General features: G+C 43.0%; 1 protein-coding gene across 1 annotated transcript in view; it reads right to left on the bottom strand.

The window, feature by feature from the left end:
- Window positions 1–26119, bottom strand: part of si:ch211-26b3.4 (connector enhancer of kinase suppressor of ras 2) — a 525409-nt gene that overhangs the window by 76711 nt on the left and 422579 nt on the right. The window contains exons 14-17 of the mRNA XM_048604947.1: window positions 21222–21241; window positions 21070–21104; window positions 12419–12470; window positions 1139–1187 (exon numbers count right to left, since the gene is read on the bottom strand). Of these exons, the coding sequence (XP_048460904.1) occupies window positions 1139–1187; window positions 12419–12470; window positions 21070–21104; window positions 21222–21241 (156 nt within the window). The remainder of the gene's footprint in view (window positions 1–1138; window positions 1188–12418; window positions 12471–21069; window positions 21105–21221; window positions 21242–26119) is intronic.

Here is a 26119-nt window from a genome sequence, read left to right on the forward strand (position 1 = left end):
ACCTATCCTCTCCTCTATCCCTCTTCTATCCGCCTCCCACTCTCTCCCTATTTATTTCAAAACCCCCTTCCCCTCCCCCTTTTCTGATGAAGGGTCTAGGCCCGAAACGTCAGCCTCTCTGCTCCTATGATGCTGCTTGGCCTGCTGTGTTCATCCAGCCCTGCACCTTGTTGTCTCGGATTCTCCAGCATCTGCAGTTCCTACTATCACTGATTATTCCACTTGTGTTTGGTACAAGGAGAGATGATCAAAAATCACAATGATTTGATTAGTAGCAATCCCTAAACTGCATCCAAAACAACCTTTGCAAGCGGCAAACAAAACTGCTAAAAGCAGATCTGTGTTCTAAAGCCAGAAAGATTACCAAATATAAATTACACTAATGTAACATGACATGAAGATTTGCTGTAAAATGACAGCTAGCTTAAAGAATGGAATGCCACAAAGACTCAGCTGTTCCTCTGAAACTGGACGACAATGCAAGAGTTTTCAAGTTTAACGAATCATTGAATCATACAGGAGGCAATGAGCACATTCGCCCAATTGTGATGTGTGAAAGAACCATTCCCACTCCCCCATTTCTTTCAGCATTTTCCTGTGTATTTTTCCCATTCAAGAATTATCTAATTCCCCTTCAACAGCTGTTAATGGATCTGCTTCTACGACAATTTCAGGCAGTCCACTGGACATCACAACAGCCCATTCTGGATAATACATTCTATTCATCGCCCCCGGTATCTGTGTCAATTATCTGAAATCGGTGCCCTCTGCTTACAGACCCTCTTTCTTGTTTCTCTCATCATGTTGAAGACATCTACTAAGTATTCCTCTGACCTTTTGTGGCCTGATGAAAATAATCTGGACTTCTCTAGTCTCTCCACAAGCAACCCTAGTACCATTCTAGTAAATCTCCCCTGCATCCTCTTAAGTTTTGGTATTCTTTCCAATGCCTGGATTAGGTCCAATGTTACAGTTGTGGCCTAACCAGTGATTTATAAAGCCACAGAATAACCTGTTCACAATAGTACTTGATGCCTCTACTTATAAATCCTGAGACAGTGCATGTCCTTCACACAGTTTTTGTCAACTTGATCTGTCACCTTCAATGAACGAAAATGACATATTTTATGTTCCTTACCTTTCGGTTTCTTTTTGGTTTTCGATCTCAAAGAGGCATAATGAAAAGACTGTGAAAAGCAAGCAAACAGGATAAATCAACACTTCCAGCCAATGAACTGAAGCTTTGTATATAACGTGTGACACAATGATGAAGAGTATTAATTGTCAAGTTTACAAAAGAAGCCATGCATTTTATTTCATGTCCCAGAATTCATCCATTGTATGAATTCTTTTTCTCAGATGTAAAATCACTGTTCAAATTCACATTACTCTGCAGCAAAGGGGTGCAGATACTGATAATGTTGCTTTTTAGTGCAGATATCACAGTGTCAACTTTTGAGAGCCAGAGGGGTTCAATAACTAAGCGTACTTTGGAGGGAGCTGTATAAAAACTGACAGTGACATCTGGAAAACTTTCAAATAGCCAACATGAGAAATGTTCCTGGGAAATTCAGCACCTATCATCAACAGGAACAAACATCTTCTCTATGATAGTAAAAGTCAACAATCAGGAACAATACCACCTTTCAACATCACTCAGGAAAGAAAACAGACTCCACATTTTTACCAAAAATAATCACTTCAAGATGCTACATTTTTCCCCTGGGCTAGATTTTCCACTATTGACTCTAAATGTGAAACATTTATCTCCATTGTAAGTTTCTGTCAGGCTGACCTTAAGGAGCGACTCGGCTGAATTGGAGCACAGGAACTGGAGTAGTGGGCCTTTCAGCCCCTTGAGTCTGCTCTTTGTTCAATTAGATCATGAGCAGAGTTTTCCCTTCCCCTGCCAGTGAATCTGGAGGCAGGGAGACCCATCAAATTACCATTGAGGCATTCACACTGCCCTCCCACTCATAAAGACCTCAGTTTAGGATGGGCCAGGCCTAAGCTGATACACCTGTGTACCAAGTGAAGCCCATGAGTGACCAAAACAAAGCCCATTTTCTGCATGGCTGGAAGTTCAGTAGTGGGTGAGGAGATGTAAGTCCAGAAAGTCCCCTAGCCTCGAGGCAGCAGGGTTTTTGGAGGGTTTGGAAGGGGGTGGTCGAGGTGTTACCCGATTAACAAGCCCAGGCACTCACAACCTGCCAACAAGGTCCTCGCTCCCCTCAGGCCTCACCTGCCCTGAGAACCTCCACGTGTACACTCAGAGTACAGTTCAGAGATCTCTCGCTGCCTAGTCATGCCCACTGTGGCTTCTGGCACCAGTGGAAGAACAGAGTGTTGACTGTTTTCTGAGGCAGGACTCCCTCTCAGGTGAGGGTTGGCAGCCCCAGCTTGTGCCAAATGGACATGGGGCAGCTGGAATCGGCTGGGATGGGACCTCCACCAATTTGGCCGGCAAACCTCGGCACCGGAAAGATCTCGGCATTGGCTCCTCCCACCTTCAACCCCATTCAGCTGCTGTTGATCAATATTCCTCGATACCCATTAACCTAATGAAAAACCATCAACTGCTCTCTTGTATGCTCCAGCTGACACGCAATATCCACAACCTCTTTGTTAGACAGCTCCTGATTTCCAGTCGCGTTTGCAAGAAACAGTGCTTCCTCATTTTATCCCTGAATGAGTTAGAACATGAGAACTAGGAATAGGAGGAGGTCCATCAGCCTGCTCTGCCATTTAAAATGATCAAGATGTTGGCTCCGTTTTGAAGACTGTCCCACCTCCCTCCAGGTTTCCTCTACCAGATTGGGCAACGTCCCAGGACCAGCCTTTTCTGTCACTTAAACACCACAATCCGATCACCTCGTGCTGATTTCAGTTGCTTGTAAGAGTGCTGGCTGAGTGGTTCGCAGCTCGTTAACAGGAAACAGAAAAGCCTTGAATTTTATTTCCACTGCAAACCCGCCTGTGGCAAAATTGGCCTGGAAGCTCAGATTTTTTTTTCCCGGGTGGGCAGCATTCCATGGAAGGCAGATCGGGCAACTCTGGAGCAATACCAGACCCTGCAGGCCTTGGATGTCCAGCTGGGCAAAGATCCCCTTGCGAGCTGAGTACCGAAGTTCAAGTTTAGAAATCAAAGCAAAAATATCCCTCCAACCCTCACCACTCATACCACCTCCCGCCCATATATTCCTACGCCCCATCAATGTCCCCCCATAAAGTGCCATGCCACCCCATTATAATCCTCCAAGCCCCTTATACCCTGTGCCATCTTATTCCCCTTTAACCATGCCACTCATGGCCCTCTCACTCCCCTGTGCCAACCTGTGCCTCTCTGCCCATTCCATCGTCCACACTGTGTCAACTTAGTGCCTACTCATGCCGACTCTTACTTCCATCCATCACCCTTCCCTCCTTGGCTAGGGAAATGGATCATGGCAAAAATCCCTGAAAATTGGAATTCCCACCCCCATATTTGTCTCGTCCAATTTTCACGGGCCCTGGATTTGTCATAGCGTGGGATTCATGGCGCACGAAACTAGTGGGCCAGCTAAGCAATGAGCCCTTTCCAGTTACATCCCAATTTGGTATTCCCATTGTCTTGAACCAGTGTGTACAGAACAAACAGAGACAGAGCGCACTGAGTATCTAGAATCCTCTAGCACCTGTGCACACAGGAGAAATAAAAATAAAGTTCTATCACCAGAAGTTTCAGATTGCAGGCTTCACTCTATTGGGAAAAAAATCTCTGTAATTTATAAAAAGGCATTTTGAGGGATCTTGACAGTTCTTTGACAGGTTTGACAGTTTCCGGGGGCATATATATCTTTTAGGTTCAATCTTCTGTACTTTTAATAATCCCAAATGCGACTACATCCCCTCCCAAACAAAACCTGAACCTGACTCTCCCCAAAGGTATCTTGGGGTCATATTCAGTTCTTCAAAGCGGACTCCGTCTTTCCAAAGGGAATGCAGTGAAAACAGACCCACTCTGACCCTGTTGTTCTGCACATTCTGGTTCCAGACAGTGCGAATACCGAATTGGGATTTATGTGGAAATAGCTTAACTGGTCCACTGGCTTTGTCAAACAAGAATCCCAGGCTGAAACAAATCCAGCAGCTGTGAATATCAGACATGACGAGTACAGGGATGGGACTTCCAATCCCTAGGGATTTTCGCCATGATTCATTACCCTGGTGAAAATCTGGGCCAAAACTATGGCTCTGTAAATGGGATGCCCAGTTGAATTTTTGGTTCGTGGCACTGGCTCAAAAAACTCCATTAGCTGTATTAAAGACTACCAATAACTGCATGATGTGTTTGACAATTAAATAAGGGAACTCAAACTGCATGTGGACATGTCATGAGAATGAGTGTATCACTTGCATGTGACACTAAATGGAACTGCAGATGACCTATCCTCTATTTACTGTTTCAATGATGACAGTGCCTTTTTAAAGCAAACTGCTACTTTGCATATAAATGCAAATACAGCGGGTGAAATTAGATTTGGCTAAAATGGTCTCATGGTGAATTGGCAGCTGGTTTTACACTGCCTCCAGTTCCATTTACTATTGGGCACTCTGTAAAATGGGCTGCCAATTTGCTAAAAGTCTTTTACGCTCAACTGCCACAGATCAATTCCAGCTCCATAACTCTAATAAGATAAAAATGCAGGAATGAAGTAAAGCAATTCCAGTACTTTATTTGTACTTTCATCCTGCCGTGCCCATGCACTGGAATACATATTTAAAGTCAAGGAAGATGCAGTGTGACGAGCAGTGGGATTAGCTTTGCTGCATCAAACAGCCAACCCAAACAGAATGTGGACATAATGGTACTGTCAATGGACTGGTAATTTAGAAGCTAAGGCTAATGCGTTGGAGACATGGGGTTCAGACCTCACCATGGTGGCTCCTGCAATTAAAATTAATGTAAAATCACAGGTGATGGTCCAAAAAAAAATTGTGATAGAACCGTGTAGGGAAAGAAATCTGCTCTCCTTTCCTGGTCTGACATTTACAGTCCCTCTGATACAGCTCTGGCAAGCCACTCAGATCACAGGCAATAAGCAATATGCACGAAAAGCTGACCTTGCCAATGACACTCGTATCCCGTGAAAAGAATAATGGGATTAAAAAAAAAAGAAAGCCCTCTGTCTGTGCTGTAAACACCAATGGAAAGTTTCTAACATTTATAAAGAATTTCCATTTGTGGAGAGACCATCTGGGGCCATAAATATATTCACAAATAAATCCGACAAGAAACGCTGGAGAAACTTCCCATAGCTCGATAGTGGTCACAACATGGAACTTATGGTTATTTATTGTTAAGCAAAAATAAAGCCTTTCCTGATTGGAATTGTTTGAGGCAAATCCAACTTACCCTTAAATGTATCTAAGTGCACAAAGCAGATAGGAATAGAAAGATAGTGCTGATAGTGTTAGATGAGATAGGATGGGAGGAGTACAAACACAGGCACTGATCTGCCAAGTCAAATGATCTGTGCTGTAAATTCCATATAAGTCTAGGTAACACTGCTATACTCAGCTACACTCACTGAATCTCTTTTGAGAATATGTATGTTGCAGTTTCCAAAGAACTGCTAACAATGGATTACTACAAGACAGTTTAAGAACAAACCCTAAAATGCACTCAGAGACAAAACTGAGGGAAGATTTATTCCACAAATAGTACATTCTCTGTGTTCTGAATGTATCACAAGGCAATAGATGGGACCTTTTAGAGCCATCGCCTGGCAATGTAGATCATCAATAAAAAATAAGGAGCTTGTGTGTGATGCATATCATCTCACAGCTGGTCTTCAATATTCCTTTGATCAAATGCTCTCCAGACAGCTTGAAATGCTTTCTGTCTTGTCACATAAAGCCCACCTAAAAATAATGTACCGTATTGATCGATTTTGAGCGGAATTCATGAATGTCAGAAAGGCCCACATAAGTCAAATGGTACCACAGGGAAGAGCAGTATTTAGCAATATTATTTACAACACAGTATCGCCTGGACAAGAACACAGCAGCATTTTCCACATTTTATATCAGTGACTACACATCAGGAATACCTCATTGGATGTATTTATTTTGGGGTGCCCGAGGTTTTATTTCCTGTTAACCAGGCAGATAATGTGGAAATTACTGCATGGTTCTTTGGAATGAGGTGCTTGACAGCTTTACCATGCACATCCATCACTCTGTCAAGCTGAACACCATCATCAACCTTGTCCAAAAAAAAAATTGTGATAGAACCATGTAGAGAAAGAAATATGCACAGGGATACACAGCAGCAATTGCTGTGGGTTCCTTCGATAGAACTTCCCAAACTTGTAACATCCATTACTGAGGTGCCTATGCAGGGGAACACCATCACCTTCAACATCTGCTGCAAGGCATACACCATCACAGTCTGGACACATAACACAATTCCTAAACGGTCATTAGGTCAAAGTCCTGGCACTTGCTCTCAAATATAGCTGTCAGAGTATCTTCACCAAGCCAACTGCCATGATCGAAGTAAAGATTTAAGACCGGGGAGGCATATTTTTAAGGTAAGAGGAGAAAGATTTTAAAAGACATGAAGGGCAACTTTTTTTTTACACAGAGGGTGGTCCGTGTGTGGAATGAACTTCCAGAGGAAGTGATGGATGTGTGTACAGTTACAACGTTTAAAAGACATTTGGATAAGTCCATGAATAAGAAATGTTTGAAGGACCAAGCGCAGGTAGGTGGATCTAGTTTAGTTTGGGATTATGGACTGCATGGATTGGTTGGACTGAAGGGTCAGTTTCCTCGCTGTATGAACACTTTCTCAACAATGAACGGACATTAAATGCCAGTCTTCCTGGTGTTGCCTGTATTATGAGCATGAATAAAAAGAAAACTTGTACCTGATATCATGCAACTTGACCTTTGAATTGTTCTTTCACCAACCAAATTGCAGACAGCAAGGAAGCCCGGATATCTAAATATCTGATATATAACCAGGAAATGGCTTTATTTTTGAGTTTCTGATGTGTGGCAGCAGAGCACAAACACATCAATGTAACAAATGGAGCTCCTGCAGGATAGGGCAACACTTGCCATTACAGCCACTGCCCACTGGGTTGGTCCTCTACACACAAAAGCTAAAGTTATCATTAGGTTTCCTATTCAGTTGATAGGGGAGCAGTTAGAAATTGAATCTGGCAATCTCAGGAAGGAGATGCAACACATCATAATTTATTGTGAAAGTCAAACAACAAATGTGTCTTTTATTTGTGATTCAATGAATTATTTGGAATGGATACCTTTATGTATAGGAGGCAAAACAAGGCATCAATCAAATGCAGTATGGAAGCTTCCTAAATTCAAATGAACTGGGTCATTTTACACACATGAAGGGTCTAGGCCTGAAATGTCAGCCTTTTTGCTCCTATGATGCTGCTTGGCCTGCTGTGTTCATCCAGCTCTGCACCTTGTTGTCTCTCATTTTACACACATACTTAGTTGCCTTTTTACATTAACTTAGTAAACGTATCACATTACACATCCAGTTGCTCCAGTCTCAGAGTTTACAAGATCTCTGAATGGTTAGCATAATTCATGAAAGTATTAGGGGCATCACCAGATATTTAGCAAGGAGGGACAACACTGAAAACACTTGCCAGAATTCATTAAAGTTGTCTTCACACCTTCAATTTTCTGTTGGAGACAAATGTACACAACACCCATGCAGAAAAAGAAATGTGGAACAAGGAACAATGTGGGAAATTGCCGAGGTTTGTCCTGTACACAAAAAGCAGGACAAATCCAACCCAGCCAATTACCGCCCCATCAGTCTGCTCTCATCCATCAGTAAAGTGATGGAAGATATCATCCACAGTGCTATCAAGCAGCACCCGCTCAGCAATAACCTGCCCTGTTTGGGTTTCACTACAGCCACTCAGCTTCTGATATTGTAGATAAGATGAACAGCAAAGATCTTTGCCCTAGAGTTGGGGAGTTCAAAACTAAAGGGGATAAATTTAAAGTGAGAGGAGAAAGGTTTAAAACGGACCTGAAGTGCAACCTCTTCACATAGAGGGTGGTTCGTATGTGGAACGAACTGCCAGAGGATGTGGTAGATGCAACTACAGTTACAACATTTAATACACATTTGGACAGGTTAATGCATAGGAAGGGTTTAGAGGGACATAGACCAAACACAGGCAAGTGGGACTAGTTTAGTTTGGGAAACTTGGTTGGCATGGATGAGTTGGGCTGAAGGGTCTGTTTCAATGCTGTGATTCTACGATTCTCAGGCTCTACAGCCTTAGTTCAAACATGGACAAAAAAGCTGAATTCCAGAGGTGAGGTGAGAGTGACAGCCCTTGATATTAAGGCTGCGTTCGACCGAGTGTTACATCAAGGAAACCTAGCAAAACTGGGATCAGTGAATATCAAGGGCCAAACTCTCTGCTGGCTGGAGTCATTCTTGGTGCATAAGAAGATGGCTTTGGTTGTCGGAAGTCAGTCATCCCAGCTCCAGGACATAACTTCAGGCTCATTCCAGGCTCAACTATCTTCAGCAGCTTTATCATCAACCTTCTCTCCATCATAAGGTGAGAAGTGGGGATGTTCACTAATGATTACAAAATGTTCAGCATCATTCATGTCTCCTCAGATACTGAAGCAGTCCATATTCAAACGAAACAAGATCTGGACAATATCCAGTCTTAGGCTGACAAGTGGCAAGTAACATTCATGCCACACAAATGCCAGGCAATGATCATCTTTAATAAGAGACAATCTCACACCGCTCCTTGACTTTCAATGGTGTTACCATCACTAAATCCTCCACTATCAGCATCCTTGGGATTGCCATTGACTAGAAACTCAACTAGAGTCACCATATAAACATAGTGGCTATAAGAGCAGGTCAGAGGCTGGGAATACTGCAGCGAGTAACTCCCCCCCGACTCCTCAAAGCCTGTCCACCATTAACAAGGCACAATTCAGGAGAGTGATGGAATACTCCCCAGTTGCCTGGTTGAGTGAAGCCCTAACAACACTCAAGAAACTTGACACCATCCAGGACAAAGCAGCCCACTTGATTGGGCACTGCATCCACAAGCATCCACTCCCTCCACCACCAATGCTCAGTACGAACAGTGTGCACTATTACAGCACCTTCCAAATCCACAACCACTTCACCTAGAAGGACAAGAGCAGCAGATACATGGGAATACTGGCATCTGCAAGCTCCCCTCCAAACCACTCACCATCCTGACTTGGAAATATGTTGCCGTTCCTTCACTGCCACAGGGTCAAAATTCCCTCCCTCATGGCATTGTGGATCAACTTACAGCAAGTGAACTGCAGCGGTTCAAGAAAGCAGCTCACCATCATTTTCTCAAGGGACTGTCAATAAATACTGGCCCAACCAGCGATGACCAAATCCCAGGAGTGAACAAAATACTGCGGGAGTTCACTGAGTCTTTAGGATATCAGCAAAGTAAAAAGTTTCCCTTGCTTTGTCCCAAGGAACTTCTCTGAAGCTTCATTGTATGCTTCAATATCTAAGTTCTAAAATCAATGAATTTCCTCTTCAAAACCATTTCAATCCCAGGATTTAAAGTCAGATGATGGAATTCGGAAGTCAATAGTTTACACTTTATCACTATTGAGACACTGATATTGAAATTATAAATGTTTATTTCATTGAAACCTTTATGCAGTTGTAGTAACAGCAGTTATTTATGATTTGAAATAACTGTTCCAAGATGTTGACAGATCACTGAAACATCGTAGCTATTACTGAGCTGAAATTTGAGCTCAACGGGTGTGTGTTGAATATCGGAAGCCCTCACTGTTTGACCAGAGAGTGGCCTCTATGGCAGAAAGAAGAGACTGGAGCCTATAAATAAGGTGAGTACAGAGGTTTTGTGCTGACAATCTGGACCAGAGTTAACGTTACAGTCATTGGTCTTGGAGCAAAGCACTAGAAGTGAAACATCACAGGTGCATACTCTGCGGATTGTTGGTGAGTGTCTCAGAAAACAGTGATTGAGAATTGGAGTAGGGTGATCTGTGAAAGTCTTCGACTCATGGACCATCAGTATGCGTTTTCAGTTCTTGACAGTGAGATACAGATTTCAGATAGACCATGCTGGCCAAGCAGGAACCAGACTGAACAGGGATATATCCTATCAGTCCTTGCTCTTCATGTTACTGAGGCTCCATTGAGGGACTGTTCTACAGAATGGCAAATAACATGCAGCTATTAGTGGAGATTAGAATGAGAATGGATGAATATCGAATGGAAATGCGTCTGATTTCATGGTGTCAAATCTACAGATCCAATCCTGGCCCTGAAGCCTATGTTATGAACTTCTTAAGAACAATAAGGGCTTAGTGTCATTAGCCTTATACCACTGGGTCATAAGAACGAATCCTCAAATGGTCAGCAACTACGTTCTGTTACCTTTTACATCTACACCACAGCATCCTTATCAAAAATTAGATCTAAGGGCTGAATTTAATGCATTTCTAAGGGTCGGGGCACATTCAATTGAGCAGGTGTCTGCCCACCTGGTCAATCTGTAATTATGCCACTGGTGAGAGGGGCCTTCCCACCAGCGACCACATTGATGCCCTTAAGTGGGCAGTAAGTGGTGTTACGTGCACAGCCACCTCTGATTAGTCAGCAGCTGGCTTTTCAGTGACCGTGCGGCAGCCATTCACCCACTGGGCACTGTCCCCTTCTGGCTTTTAGCCACACAACTTTCTAGTTCATTAGAGAATCAAACTGGACAGTATAAATTCTCAAAGAAGCTCATTGCACACCTTATTTGTCCTATGATCATGATAAGAAACTTCCATTGCATGTGGAACAAAGGGGGTGGGGGGAGTTGCTATTTGTTTATTTTAGTGCCACTTCTAATGCCACCACGATGAGGTATGCCCTGGACAGCCTGTGGCATTTGTCGCTGATATCATTCAAGACACTGCGTAAAACATGTGGGTAATGTCCACCGAGTCACCTGCCCTGAGGCAATTAAATGTGTACTACTGCTTTATCATCATCTTCCCTTCTGCATAAACCCCTCTCCCCCATCCCCATCCACATCTGTCACCCAGCCACTCCCCCAGCCTGGCTTCAAGTAAAGGAACAGCCAAACATAAGTCTGTGTAAAGTGAGTTAACTCCAGAACCTTGATTTCTGGACTTGGTCCAGAACTTGCCCCCTTTGTTGAAGTTTGACAACGATCCACTGGAACAGTTCCCCAAGATTTTGAACACAACTGAAGAAAAACATTCATGCAATTGACAGCCCTGTTATGTGCATTTATACAGTCATAGAGCTTGAAAACAGGCCTTTTGATCTAACCACTCCACGCTGGCTATGTTTCCAAACTAAACTAGTCCCACCTTTTTTTTAATTCATTCATGGGATGAGGGCATTGCTGGCTAGGCCAGCATTTATTGCTCATCCCTAATTGCCCAGAGGGCAGTTATGAGTCAACCACATTGCTGTGGGTCTGGAGTCACGTGTAGGCCAGACCGGGTAAGGATGGCAGTTTCCTTCCCTAAAGGACATGAGTGAACCAGATGGGTTTTTCCAAGAATGGATTCGTGATCAGCATTAGACTCTTAATTCCAGATACTCATTGAATTCAAATTCCACCAGCTGCCGTGGCAGGATTCAAACCCAGGTCCCAGGAACATTACCTGGGTCTCTGGATTAACAGTCCGGTGATAATACCACTAGGTCATTGCCTCCCCTCTGCATGCGCTTGGCCCATATCCCTCTCAACATTTCTTATTCATGTACTTATCCAAATGTCTTTTAAATGTTGCAACTGTACTCACATCCACCACTTCCTCTGGAAGGTTATTCTAGACATGAACCACTCCCTGTGTAAAAAAAGTTGCCTCTCATGTCCTTTTCAAATTTTCTCCTCTCACTTTAAACATATCTTCCCTAGTCTTGAAATCCCCCACCCTAGGGAAAAGACAATCGCCATTCATCTTTTCTATACCCCTTATGATTTTATAAACCTCTATAAGGTCACTCCTCAACCTCCTACACTTCAGTGAGAAACGTCCCAGCCTATCCAGCCTCTCCTTATAAATGTTGAATATCCTCACTAGGAAGGAGGATGAAAATCTGATTTGAGGAATTTGTTGTTAATGCACGTTCAGCAACCCTGCTGTGCAAAGGACTTTTCCAAATGCATTGCCCAAAAGCAGCAGCAAAAATAAACGTACGGAAAAAAAATGTGGCATAGTTCTACTACCAAGTCAGTTATTTGTAAACAAAATGTAAACTGCTGAGAGTACAGAAGTTGCAATAAACCAGATATGGCATCATTTCAGTGATATACACTGTCAGAAATAAGGTGCAGAGAATGGCGTTTTTTAGAAATCTTACCTTCCTCATCGCTGTGCCACCTTGTCCCCTGTCAATGCCAGCACTTGCATACCTGTGTGAATAAAAATGCCTGTGTACAGCATTATCTTCAGCAGAGCAAGGAGATCTTCCACTGTTTTTTCAATTGAAGGAATACAGCATTAAGTGAACTGAACATAGCCTTTTCATTTCTTCAATACTGTGTTGACAATTTCAAATTAATTTCATGAAAATGATTCATGTTCTCAGTCCATGCCACATACTTCTGACAAACAGTAAGTGTTTTTGACAAGTAGGTAAATGACCCAAAGTAATAATTCTTAAAATGTTGTTAGCACTTAATAAAAACAAGAGTCAAAGAATTTGCCAATCTCTTTAGCTACCACTTTAGTGCCTATTAGTCTCTTAATAACAACAAAGGTGTTTAAATGAAAGGCCTTTCATGTAGTTGGATGTGATCAAACCAGTCCTGAGCAAGGGTTTTAAGATCTCAAACATTAGATGACTCTTGTTTTGCACAGATGTTGCTTGATCTGCTGAGCATTTCCAGCTTTTACTTGCTTATAATTTATAATTAATCAGGCACACCAGTCCCTTAGAAACCATGAATGTATGGTCACTTCCTTCAAAGCTGCAGCGCCTCAAATGACAACCTGTTCATACAAAATCATGGCACACTGAGGCCAAAAGTAATAAATTATTCCTTTCTGATATGCCAGTGGACACTAATGAGTGCCATTATGGCAGCAACCTCATCAAGAAATTCAAACAATACAAAGCTGCAGAGTTCCAGGGAGCACAGCCACTATCTGAAACCCAAGATAATTTCCTTTGCAAAAAAATTCAATATTTGCAGTTTCATGTGATGGGATAGTTTTACTTATTAACCTGAAAATTGAATGTAATAAAAGGTGATCATTCCTGACTATTGGCCATGGCATGCCAGGAAATGAAAATAAAAAAGAAAGCTCATGAAAGGCAAAATAATCAAAATGTTTTCTATTATAACATTGTGACATTATAGTAACGTAAAAATAGGAACTGCAGCAGGCCATTTGGCTCTTCAAGCCTGCTTCACCATTCAGTATGATCATCTGACTCAATACCCTGTTCCCACTTTCTCCACTTATAAGGAGCAAATGTATGTCCTGCTATGGAGGTACCGCTGATGCAAACTATTCTTAGCAATGAAACTAGGGTGGAATTTAACAAAGGGTCTCTTAAACAGGGGTCTCAGCTGCACATTCCTCAAGAGAAGGTCTGGGGCACAGGTACAATAGATAAAATTATTCTGGGAGTAAACATTCTGTAACTCGATCATTAAGTGCCAATTGGGCACTTAACTGGACAACCTTGGGCCTTTGCTGCAATCAAACATCCAAGGAGTGGACGTCTCGCCCACAAGAGCTACCAGCCAATGAGAGGCCAAGGTGGTACGGTGGCTCAGTGGTTAATCTGCTGCCTCTCAGTGCCAGGGACCTAGGTTCAATTCCACCCACAGGTGACTGTGTGGAGTTTGCACATTTTCCCGTGTCTATGCGGGTTTTAGCCGGGCGCTCCATTTTCCTCCCACAGTCCAAAGATGTGCAGGTTAGCTGGGTTAGTCATGGGTAATGCAGGCCCACAGGGATGGGATGGGTCTGGGTGGGATGCTCTTCAGTGGGGCTCGATGGGTTAAACGGCCTGCTTCCACATCGTAGGGATTCTGTGATTCTAACTCTTCATTGCTCAGCAGCATCCCAGGACAGGTTGTGGCTACTACTGGTATTGCACCCTCCTGAGACCCGAGATGGATGAGGGACCCAGGCTGCAGATGAGTTATGGCAGGATGGTGGTGGGATGGGGGGGTGGAGAGTCGGAAACAGGGGTGGTAGTAGAGGATTGCTAGGTGTTGAGACTGGGCTGCTTTTCATTGGCGACACCAAATGTAGACTGGCTGACTACTTTGCAGAACACCTCCATTCTGTCCATAGGAGTGACTCTAAGCTCCCAGCTGCTTGCCAATTCAAGAAACCACCTTGCTGCCATGCCATCATTTCTGGACCCGGCCTACTGTAATTTTCCAATGATTCACAACACAAACTCAAGGAACACCTTATTTTCTACTTAAGGACTTTACAGCCTTGAGTTCTCAATATCAAATTCAATAAGTTCATTTGCCGACTGCATTTGTCTAATGTCCAGTTTTCTTCCATTTCCCTCCACCTGAGCTATGTTGAGTTTGTGTCTTGTTTACTTTACATTTCGTAGAAAGGAATAATTCTCTCCCATCTCTCCTTAATTTACATCCTTTTTACATTTTTTTTTCTTTCGCCAAGAATAACAACCCCTTTTGCTTTGTGCTATGCCTCTAGATCATCTGCTCTCTTGGTCTTCCTCTGTATCTGTCAAAAGTACAACAAAGAGCCTACTTCCCAACACCTTTCACTTCTGATAACAGGCTCAAAATGTTAACTCTATTTCTCTCTACAGATGCTGCCAAACGTGATAAGGTTAGGAAGATCTTGATAGAAATATACAAAGTATCAAACAGACCACCCCTCAAATACTGTGAACAGTTTTGGCCCCTATATCTAAGGAAACACATACTGGCATTGGAAGCAGTCCAGAGAAGGTTCATCAGATTGATTCTGGAAGAGACTGTCTCATGAGGAGAGGTTGAGTAGGTTGAGTTTAGAAAAACGTCCTTGAAACATTTAAGATTCTTAAGGGACTTCACAAGGCAGATGTGGAAAGGTTGTTTCCCCTTGTGGGCCAGTTGAGGACCAGAGAACACAACCTCAGAGTAACAGGATACCTAGTTAGGACATGTGAGGCAGAATTATTTTCTCTCAGAGGGTAATCAATCTGTGGAATTCTTTATTGCTGTCATAGCTGCTTTGTTAAGTATATTCAATGCTGAGATAGACAGATTTTTAGTCCCTAAAGGAATCAAGGGTTATGAGAAATGGGCGGGAAAGTGGAATTGAGAATTATCAGATCAGCCATGGGTTGATGACTTGATGGGTTGAATAGCCTATTCTGTTCCTGTGTGTTAAGGTCTTGTTTACCGAAAGTTTTTTTTGAATTTGCTTTCACTACCCTTTCCAGACATGCATTCAAAACTTGCTACGCTGAACAACGTCTCATCTCCTCCAGGTCGTTGCTTTAAATCTGCGGCTTCTGGTGAACCACTCTCGGCCTGCGGAGATAGTAAAAACTGCTGATGCTGGAGTCAACCTGAATTTGTTCTGGTCTCTGATTCCCAGCGACAGCGTTTTTTTAGCTTCTACTTTACAATGTCCCCTTTTCTCTTGCTGCTCCTTTCCCACTTAAACCAATTACATTAACCTGGATTTGCGTTTCCACTAAACTGATGGAGAGAAATTTTAGGCACCTTTGTTGTGTTTATGTAATCATAACACAACTGGACCAAATTTCTGTCTGACAGCAACACAGTCCAATAAGGTAATACATTGCAGTCCAACAAAATAGTTTCTTTTCATGTCTCTGAACAGGTTGCTCCCAGAATTTAAGAACTGCACTCATCCATCTTGGTGGCAGGACAAGTTGATAAGTCTGTCAAAAAACAGATTAAATATGATCTTTGAAGTAACTCCGCAGAGTCCAGCATCCCATCACCAAGTCACACTTGCACAAGACATGGGCTCTGGCCAGCTAGCTCAGAGCCAGTACCTGGAATGAGGAGAATCACTGAGACTCCTGTTTATAGCTGTCAGCCACGGCTTCCGGATTGGCTTGGTTAACATCCCCAGTCAGGGATCTTATACTCAATGAGATCCAACTGGCCAACCTGGTTCCAATCAATACAATCCTAGAATTTATAAGCAGGGGAATAAAGTAATGAAGTAAGAACCATATGGTGAATCTTAATAAATCACTGTTTAGGGCTCAGTTGGACTGTTCTATTCAAATGTCGGAGCAATGCCTTGGAGAGGCTGCAGAAAACATTTATCTGAGTGGTTTTGAATTGAGGGATGTCAGCAACATAGAGAAGCTTATTGAGAGATTTATTTGGGGTGTTCAACATTAAGCACGATTCTAATAGAGTAAACAGGGAGAAGCTGTTTCCACAGGCAGGAGATAACACAGTGTGGAGCTGGATGAACACAGCAGGCCAGGCAAAGAAGGGTCTCGACCCGAAACGTCAGCTTTCCTGCTCCTCTGATGCTGCCTGGCCTGCTGTGTTCATCCAGCTCCACACTGTGTTATCTCCTGCCTGTGGAAACAGTTTCTCCCTGTTTACTCTATTAGAATCGTGCTTAGTGTTGAACACCCCAAATAAATCTCTCAATAAGCTTCTCTATGTTGTTGACATCCCTCAATTCAAAACCACTCAGATAAATGTTTTCTGCAGCCTCTCCAAGGCATTGCTATCCCACGTAGTGCTCCGACATTTGAATAGAACAGTCCAACTGAGCCCTAAACAGTGATTTATTAAGATTCACCATATGGTTCTTACTTCATTACTTTATTCCCCTGCTTATAAATTCTAGGATTGTATTGATTGGAACCAGGTTGGCCAGTTGGATCTCATTGAGTATAAGATCCCTGACTGGGGATGTTAACCAAGCCAATCCGGAAGCCGTGGCTGACAGCTATAAACAGGAGTCTCAGTGATTCTCCTCATTCCAGGTACTGGCTCTGAGCTAGCTGGCCAGAGCCCATGTCTTGTGCAAGTGTGACTTGGTGATGGGATGCTGGACTCTGCGGAGTTACTTCAAAGATCATATTTAATCTGTTTTTTGACAGACTTATCAACTTGTCCTGCCACCAAGATGGATGAGTGCAGTTCTTAAATTCTGGGAGCAACCTGCTCAGAGACATGAAAAGAAACTATTTTGTTGGACTGCAATGTATTACCTTATTGGACTGTGTTGCTGTCAGACAGAAATTTGGTCCAGTTGTGTTATGATTACATAAACACAACAAAGGTGCCTAAAATTTCTCTCCATCAGTTTAGTGGAAACGCAAATCCAGGTTAATGTAATTGGTTTAAGTGGGAAAGGAGCAGCAAGAGAAAAGGGGACATTGTAAAGTAGAAGCTAAAAAAATGATGTCGCTGGGAATCAGAGACCAAAACAAATTCAGTTATCCTCAGCAAGTAAACGGTTCAGATAAGACGCATGGGTAACAAGTCCAATAAATAAAGCTAGCCTGGCATTAGATGCGAAGATGTACTGAAATGGGTGATATTGCAATAAATATAAGTCACTTGTAGGTCAATGCTCTGTGACACAAATCTACAATACTGATATGTGAGGTGGAAGCAGTGGTTGGATCTCTCTCAAATTTGCCTCAGCAGTTTGATAAAATCCCACCTTTCTCAAATCCATTATAAAAGTGCATCAAACAGATCAATATCCAATTTCATATAGACTCCTGTTGGTAGAAAGAAAGATGAGCTGTAAGATATAGGTGTTAAATCACTGAAATTCAGGGCTATGGAAATATTTCAGGTTATTTTTATGACTTGTGGTAGATTTTACTAATCAGGACCGAATATGCTCTTCTTAATTAACATCATAACATGATAAACTTTCTCTTAATCTCATTTCGCTCCAGGTAGGATTTGGAGGTGTGTTTCCATCTGACACTTATTTAGCCTGTTTTCAACATATACTTCATTGACACTGTGCAATATTAAGAGGAGATTCCTTTTGAATTTGTGGGGTAAGTATTTTGAAAGTCAAATCTATTCAAAATGAACCTGATGTTAAAAGCTTCCAGATCAGGGATGGAACCTTGACGTCCTCTGATAACATTATGTAGCAACCCTGCTGGTTGGCTTCTCTCTGTCGCCACCTTATGAGAGGTGGCCAATTGAATGGCGACCTCCTTTCTTCCCTTCAAGAAAGCACGGCAGGAGTCTCAGTTAGAGGGCCTGAGGCTTTGGGCAGGCAGTTGCTCAACTGGAAAGGTTTACCCTGCTGAGGCAGACAAGAGAATGCCAGGGTGGCTCAAACAACGACAACAACAACAAAAATCAAATCATGGCAATGGCCATCAGGCCACCATTGTAGAGGGCTTGTGGGGCCTGCTCATTCTGTACTAGAGTGATTAACAAGGAAGTGCCATGTCTTCCCAGCCTGCCACTGGGTTGACCAGCTCTATTTGCCTACGGACGAACACGGGAATTAGGGTGAGGCTCTTCGGCTTCTCAAGCCGCTGCTCCATAAAAGTCATAGCTGATCTGATTGTGGCCTTAGCTCCATGTTCGTACCTAACCCCATAACCCTTGCAGGTAAAAAAAAAACCTAGTTCACCCTTCAACATGTGCACTGACCTAATCTCCTCAGAACGGAATTCCACAGCCCAATAACCCTCTGAAAGAAAAATAAATCTGCTTATCTGAATTTTAAATGGAGAACGCACCATTTTTAAACTATGTTCCCTAGTACTAGATTGTTCCACAAGTGGAAACATCCTCTCAGCACCCACACTGTCAAGTCCCCTCAGGATCTTATGTTTTTCAACACAACCTCTCATTCTTCTAAACTCCAACATAGGCCCACCCTGGACTACCTCAACTCATAAGATAACTTGCTCATTTGGAAATCAACTGAATGCACCTTGTCTGAAATGCCTCTAATGCAATTATATCCTTTCTTTAATAAGGACAGCAAAACCGTACATAGTACTCCAGATGCGGACTCATCAACACTTCTCTGTTGAACTGTAGCATAACTTCCCCATTTTTATACTCATTCCTCCTCTTAAAAAAAACCCACCATTCCATTTGCCTTTCTAATCACTTGCCGCATCCTGCCTATCAACCTTTTGTGATTCATGGATCACAATTCATGCACCCAGATTTCTCCTCATGTAACAGGTAACCCGGAGTCGGCAGTCACCCTTCATTCAAATAATATTCTGCTTTTCCACTGTTCCTACTGAAGTGGACAGTTTAATCATTTCCCATATTATACTACATGTGCTAATTGTTTTTGCCAACTTACTTAACCTACGTAAGTTCCTCTACGGACTCACTGGGATGGATTTTCTGAGGAATGGAAATCTCATGCAGGTTGTCGCTCTGTTACTTTCTTTTCTTGAGACAAGAGGGCTCTGCATTTCTGAGAGCGGAATCTGCTCAGGGCTCCTCCCGAAACGCAGAGACGTACTTTCATCCTGTCAGCCTGTCAGAGGAAGGCACACCATGCTGCTCTTTCGCAGCAGTCAGAACTTGAATGTTCAGAATCACAGACAGCCACTTGAACAGCTGTTGTCAAACATCAAGTCTGTAAGATAAGGTAAGTGTAGATGCTCTCGTAGTGCAGTGGCTCTGTCCCTACCTCTGATCCGGGAGGTCCAGGTTCAAATTTCACTTGTTCCAGAGATGTGTAATAATATCATTGAATAGGCTGATTTGGAAATATCTATGAGGTAAGTGTGATGTTAGGGAGCGTATGTAGTGGGGTAAATACGGTGCCAGGTACATAGGGGTGCAAGCGGTGCCAGGTACATTGGGTGACATGTAGGTCGGTTGCCAGTTGGGCGCAGGGTTAGATTCCAGCACGGAGGGTGAAAGATGGGTAAGGATGCCAGGGCACAAGTTAGCAAGGGGGTCAAGTAAGTGATGGAGTGTTCAGAGTGGGTCGGGGTGTGAGGGAAATCAGGTCTAACAAAGGAGGGTCCTTACTGGTTCAAGTGGGGGAATGTGCTGGTGGAGGTCTGTCAAGTCCAGAGCAGGGAAAGGAGGAGATGGAGCAAGGAAAAGGAAGGGTGCAGGCAAAGTGGGTCTGATCGAGAGCAGGTCAGAATGGGTCAGTTTGGGTTCAAAGTGGGTGAAGAAGGGTCGGGTCCCGGGGCTGTGTGGGCAGGGTCTGGGAGTTTTCTGGGGTCGAAGCTTGGTGAAGTCAGTGTGGGATTCTTCCCGGTCTACAAGCAGCGCTGTAGAAGTATCCAGCTCCTCTACAAAAATGTCCTCACCTCCATTCAGAGACCGGGCTTGTGAGGGTCGCACGCCTTACCATCCATTGACAAACCTGCTGCACCAAGTCCAATCACAGTCTGCCATCTCCATTAACATACATAGATATGTTTGTGCACTTATTCACATATAATGCCAATCTCCCTCCAGAGAGTAGGCGGGCCACAAACTCCCTCTCCCACTAGTGGCACCTCACCCATCTATTCATTCTTCACAATATGGCCAAGGAGGCACTGGTTATAGAAGACTGCTTGCTCCTGCTCTCAGCTGATTTCCCCCCGAGTTGCGGTCAGCAGAGGCAGGGGTGTCATGGCAGCGCACGGACATGCAAAAATCCCTGATCGACCTTCCACCTCTCTGCCTGTGCAGCGCTCAGTTGTCCCAGCCTGACTGCTGACTTAGCTTAAAGTTGCATGGTATGACCTTTGGCACTGCCTGCTGTTGGCGTGTTTATGTTGTCCACTTCATTTTAATGGAGAGTGCCCCTGGGCAGCAGAGCTCAGGACACACGCAAGCTTTGAAGTCTTGCCAACCTTTCTGTCAGGGCACTTTCACCTTGCTTAGACTTCAGTGCAACCCCTCACTCAAACAGAAGCCTTCAAACAATAAAATGGTCAGGTTTTACTTAATTTACTATCTCTTCCGTGGCATACATTCACTGTCCACATCGAGGTGATTCTTTTACACTTTGAACAATCAATCATATTTCAAGAAACGTAATCAGAAAGAAAAGATTTACCTTTCAGTCTCCCCAACAATAGAATCCCCTGCTCGCTGCAAACAACAAAAGATGGGAAGAGGAAAGAAAAAGCTGTGTTAAAGTCTTTAACAGAAATGAAACAAGCCCCATTTCCCATTATTAAAACATTCAGCAAGTGTGTTCCAACATACCTGAAATGTGAGATCATAAACTGCAACAGGTATGAACAGTGGTTACTGTAGAGGAGCAAGCTGAAACAACTCAGTAATGTGATAAATACTTGTCTGCAAGATCTAAAGGCTTACGTTTGCCTCACTGCCGCTGATGACACCCAGACCCACCGACAGCAGGTTTCATCTACTTTTAGTCAGAAGTTCATGCGTTGGAGGCTTGTAGTGTTTTCCCCACCCACAATTTTGTTTTTCAAACTTGTGAGACACAGATATTACCAGATGCTCATGTTTTTGGTTCTACATCCAGGCTAGCTGATATGCCACTTGTAGAAACTAAAAGAAAATGTACTAATGGACGCCCAGATTACACTTTCACAACAGGATGTTTGGATTCTCTGGTACAGTCCCTCCATTTCCTCATTGTCAGAAGAACTGGTCATTCTTTCTTGTTGACACAAAAGTTCTCTCTCTCCCTCTCCAGTCTTACAATTAGCCAATGGATGAATGTCCTGCTCATGAGAGTCCAAAATAGACTCTAGAAGCTGTCTGTCTAATCTTGTTTCTTGGGGAGAAGAATGTCTTTGCTCTGACTTCTTTTGTGACTTTTACCTCTCTTAATGCTTATTCCAGGAAAGTTTCTTGTAAGAATGTTCCTCTAACCACGTAAAGATGGAAAGCTAACTGAACAGTTACTTAGCAGCACCAATCATGCAAATTTTGAGCTAACAAGTTAGTTAGAACCAGTACAACTGAATGTATAAAACAAAAAAATCTTACTGAACCAAATGGTAGAAATATGTTTCAATTCATACAGAAGGCTGATCTGAGAGTATTTCGTTCAAGATATTTAAGAGATCCAAATGAGGGACTACCTTGGAGATAGCAAGAACTGCAACTGCTGGAGTCAGAGTCAATACAATGTGGAGCTGGAGGAACACAGCAGGCCAGGCAGCATCAGAGGAACAGGAAAGACATTTTTAAAAAGGCCATCCAACCTGTAGACAGGTTAATCTTCTCCTGTTAAAATTACGGACAGAAAAATTGACCATTTGTATGACATTAGTAGTTTCTAGGCTACTAATGTGTTTCTTATATAACAATATGAAAATATTAAGGAGAGGCAAAGGGCCATTGGACATGCTGAACCTCATTCCTTTTTGAAAGGATGTTATGGATAATTCCATGATCTCCGCGTCCACATTGGAGCCATGTCCTTGGAGAGGGAGGATTGGAAACTTGAGGCTGTGGTACAGTCTTACCTCAAGCTACCTTCCTTTTGACCACAACCTCTACAGCTGGCAGCTCAGGATTATGCCACGAGATCATTTCTCACTTTAGCATAAACCACAATTTTTACATATCGCTAACGAGTTTGCGGCATTTTATGTAATCCCGACGAGAGCAAAGCTATATCTTCTTGATGACTTGTCAGTATAAAACTGTTAATGGCTGGACACAGTGAAAAGAGTGAGAAAGCTAAACAGAATTTCATGAGCTGAATGTGACATAACATATACCATAGAACAGTGAGTAAAATTCTAGATGCAGTAAACACAATAATTATAGATGCTTAAAACTTTGCACGCCATGTGGTAAAGAGTCAATTCTGCACAAAATGTATACAAAAAAACTTGAGAAGTAATTTCCACATTTTTTGACTATTTGTTAAAAGAGAGATATGAGTCATTTTTCATTCCTTCTGAAAATGTTTATTTATTTCTCTTGATTAAGGTCTGTTAAGGTCAGCTTTTTTTAATTGTTTCATGGATTGTGGGCATTGCTGACTGGGACAACATTTATTGACCCCCACCCCCTTTCACTGCCCTCAAAGAGTATGGTGGTGAGCTGCCTTCTTGAACCACTGAAGTCCTTTTTGGTGAGGGAGGTCCACAATGTTGTTGGGGATGGAGGTCCAGGATTTTGACCCAGCGACACTGAAGGAACGGCAATATATTTCCAAGTCAGGATGGAGAGTGGCTTGTAAGGGAACTTGGAGATGTCGCGTTTCCATGTATCTGCTGCCCTTATTCTTCTAGATGGAAGTGGTTATGGCACTGTCTCAGGAGCCTTGGTGCATTTCGGCACTACAACTTCCAGATGGTATGCATTGCTGCTACTGTGCATCAGTGGTGGAGGGAGCGAATGTTTGTTGTTGTGATGCTGATCAAACAGTCAACAATGGTGTCAAGGTTTTTGAGTGTCATTGGAGCTACACTCATCCAGGCAGGTGGGGAGTAGTCCATCATGCTGCTGACTTTGCCTTGTTGACAACAAGGCTTTAGGGAGTCAGTAGGTGATTTACTCAGTACAGGATTCCTAGCCTCTGAACTGCTCTTGTAGCCACAGTTCATACAGTTAGCCCAGTTCAGTTTCTGGTTAAGTTGGACAGATTTGCTGCACAGATGTTTGAATGGCATATTACAACCACTTCAATAACACAACCCTCATACTTTCGGACATTCTTAACACTGCCAAGATGATTAACCAAATCCTCATTAATAAACAGATCATTTTCATCTTTAACTCAAAACTTGAATTGATTTCAAAATAACAGTTCAGACAACAAAAAGATAGTTCCTTCGCCTCAATAATTATATCGTGAGATATTAGCATCCGTAATTATCCATAATGCACTACATCAGTGGGTGCCATTTCCAACTAGGCAAAAGGGAGGAGAGAGAGATTTCAAACACATTACTCCATAAGAACACAATGATGTCATTTTAATGACATGGTCATTAAATGGTCATTTAATGGTCTTGAAGTTGTACCAAGAGTTTTTAGTCTAGTTTCCTTCTGTAGGATGTGATTTAAGAACACGTTATCAGTTAATAAATAACCCCACAATTATTAGTAATGCTCTATTTGTGAATATATATTCCTGGAACAGAGTAAACAGCTAATTGAAGCACAGGACTGGTGACAAAGCCACAACAGAAGTTGATCAATATATCTACCCTAGCTCTTGCAACAGATCAGAACTGGATGTTCCCCATGAGAAACAATGTTTCACACTTACAGTGTCTTAATGTAACAGAACATCATACGACACCTTGAAGTGTTACAAGATGGAAATTTGGCAACCAGCAACATTAGGATGTCTGAGGCTACATGACCAAAAGCTTGGTCGAAGAGACAGCTTTTAAGATGTCTGAGGCTACATGACCAAAAGCTTGGTCAAAGGGACAGCTTTTAAGATGTCTGAGGCTACATGACCAAAAGCTTGGTCAAAGGGACAGCTTTTACGATGTCTTACCTACTAAATGCAGGTGAATTTTTAATTTGCTTCCTTTCATGAATGATATTTCCGTCAAGGTACAAAACCTTACAAAGGTAAATAGCTGCTTCACACATTTGGGAAAATAATTACCTTTTCCAAGCATTGAACTGAATGTTGCTTCTGTGTCAAATTAAACGGATGAAAAATCATTTGGGTCCCAAAGGGGAAGGGAAACGTTGATCCCTGTGCCTGGATTTATATGCTGTGCTCTTCACAGAATCCCTACAGTGTTGAAGCAGGCCATTCAGCCCATCAAGTCCACAATGATCCACCCCTCTACCCTCTCCGTAATCCTGCATTTCCCATAGCCAATCCACCTAACCTGCACATCTTTGAAATGTGGGGCAAATCATAAGCACCCTGAGGAAACGCACATAGACATGGGGAGAATGTGTAAACTCCATCGAACCCAGGTCCCTGGCACTGTGAGGCAGTGTTGTCCTTCCCTGATTTAAATGTCAGCTCTGCAGATGGTTGAATCAAATTCACAAATTCATGACAGAATTGGAAACCTGATGGAAGAAAGGAATCACCCCTTTGTGTTTGTGTGTACAAAACAAAATGTTCAATTCATGAGAAAAGCACTGGGTTACTCAATACCTTGTTTTTGCTGCACTTCTACTTACAATTACTGACATCATCGACAGGAACTGAAACCCTTCCTTGTTATGAATGGAATTAATGACACCATAGTTCAACCTTTTTAAAGTAAAGGTTAGACTTCATGAGTTTTCCACTTAGACCAACTTCATCAATTGTTTCTGAACTCCCCCATCTTGCCTAACAGCTTGCACTTGCACATCCTCATCATTCAGTCTGTCATGTCTGTCACGAAATTCCATGATAAACCTTGAATGTAGAGCCCAGTGTCACTTCATTTGGCAGGTACAGTGGAGGGAGTTGAATGCAGGTTGCTGTGACGAACCTGAATCTGGTTAGGGTGTTAAATCCCCAAAAAATCAGCTCCAGTTCTAGAGTTACGCATCTAAACGCAGCGTGCTAGGCTATGGATGGGCAATACTCATGGGAGATTGGGGTGTGAGTGGGTGGAGGTGGTATCGTCAATTTCAAACAGCCATTCACTCAATTACAGCAACCCTGTGATGGCTTTTGGAATCTAAGTTTGGGTCCAAAAGGTTTTCCGGGACACAGCAGCGCAACCCAGGCGAAACCCGTGGCGCTTTTGATGTGACAGAGAATAAGCACAGGTATCCTCTAACTGCTTGGTACCTGTTGTTTAAAAGGTTTTATCACAGTGCTTGCACAAGCTTTACGACCCCAGGGGTGTTGTTTTGAGCTTCGCATGTCTCATCTGCATCCTGCAGCTCGGATCTATCAGAACAGTGTTGACTGCCATTTATGTTGGATGCCATCAGGACCTCCTGTGGCAGAGACAGGCAACAGTTTACTAACTCTACAAGAGCTGGGTGAGGGGCTGGTGGGAATCAGCGGCAGGTGAGTTTTAACCCAGACACAGCACCGACAGGGAGAGGACAGGCTTCCCTTGACCTGACAGAACAGCAGTCTCTCGCGAGGTCCCGGCCTGCTGCAGTGAACCTGGTGGCCATGCCTCCAACAGTGGTCAATGTGTCTCCATCACCCTTTTCCCTCCGACTCCTTCCAGTGCTCTGAATGA

The sequence above is a fragment of the Rhincodon typus genome, chromosome 14 (assembly GCF_021869965.1).
Source record: "Rhincodon typus isolate 14 chromosome 14, sRhiTyp1.1, whole genome shotgun sequence".
Lineage (NCBI taxonomy): Eukaryota > Metazoa > Chordata > Chondrichthyes > Orectolobiformes > Rhincodontidae > Rhincodon > Rhincodon typus.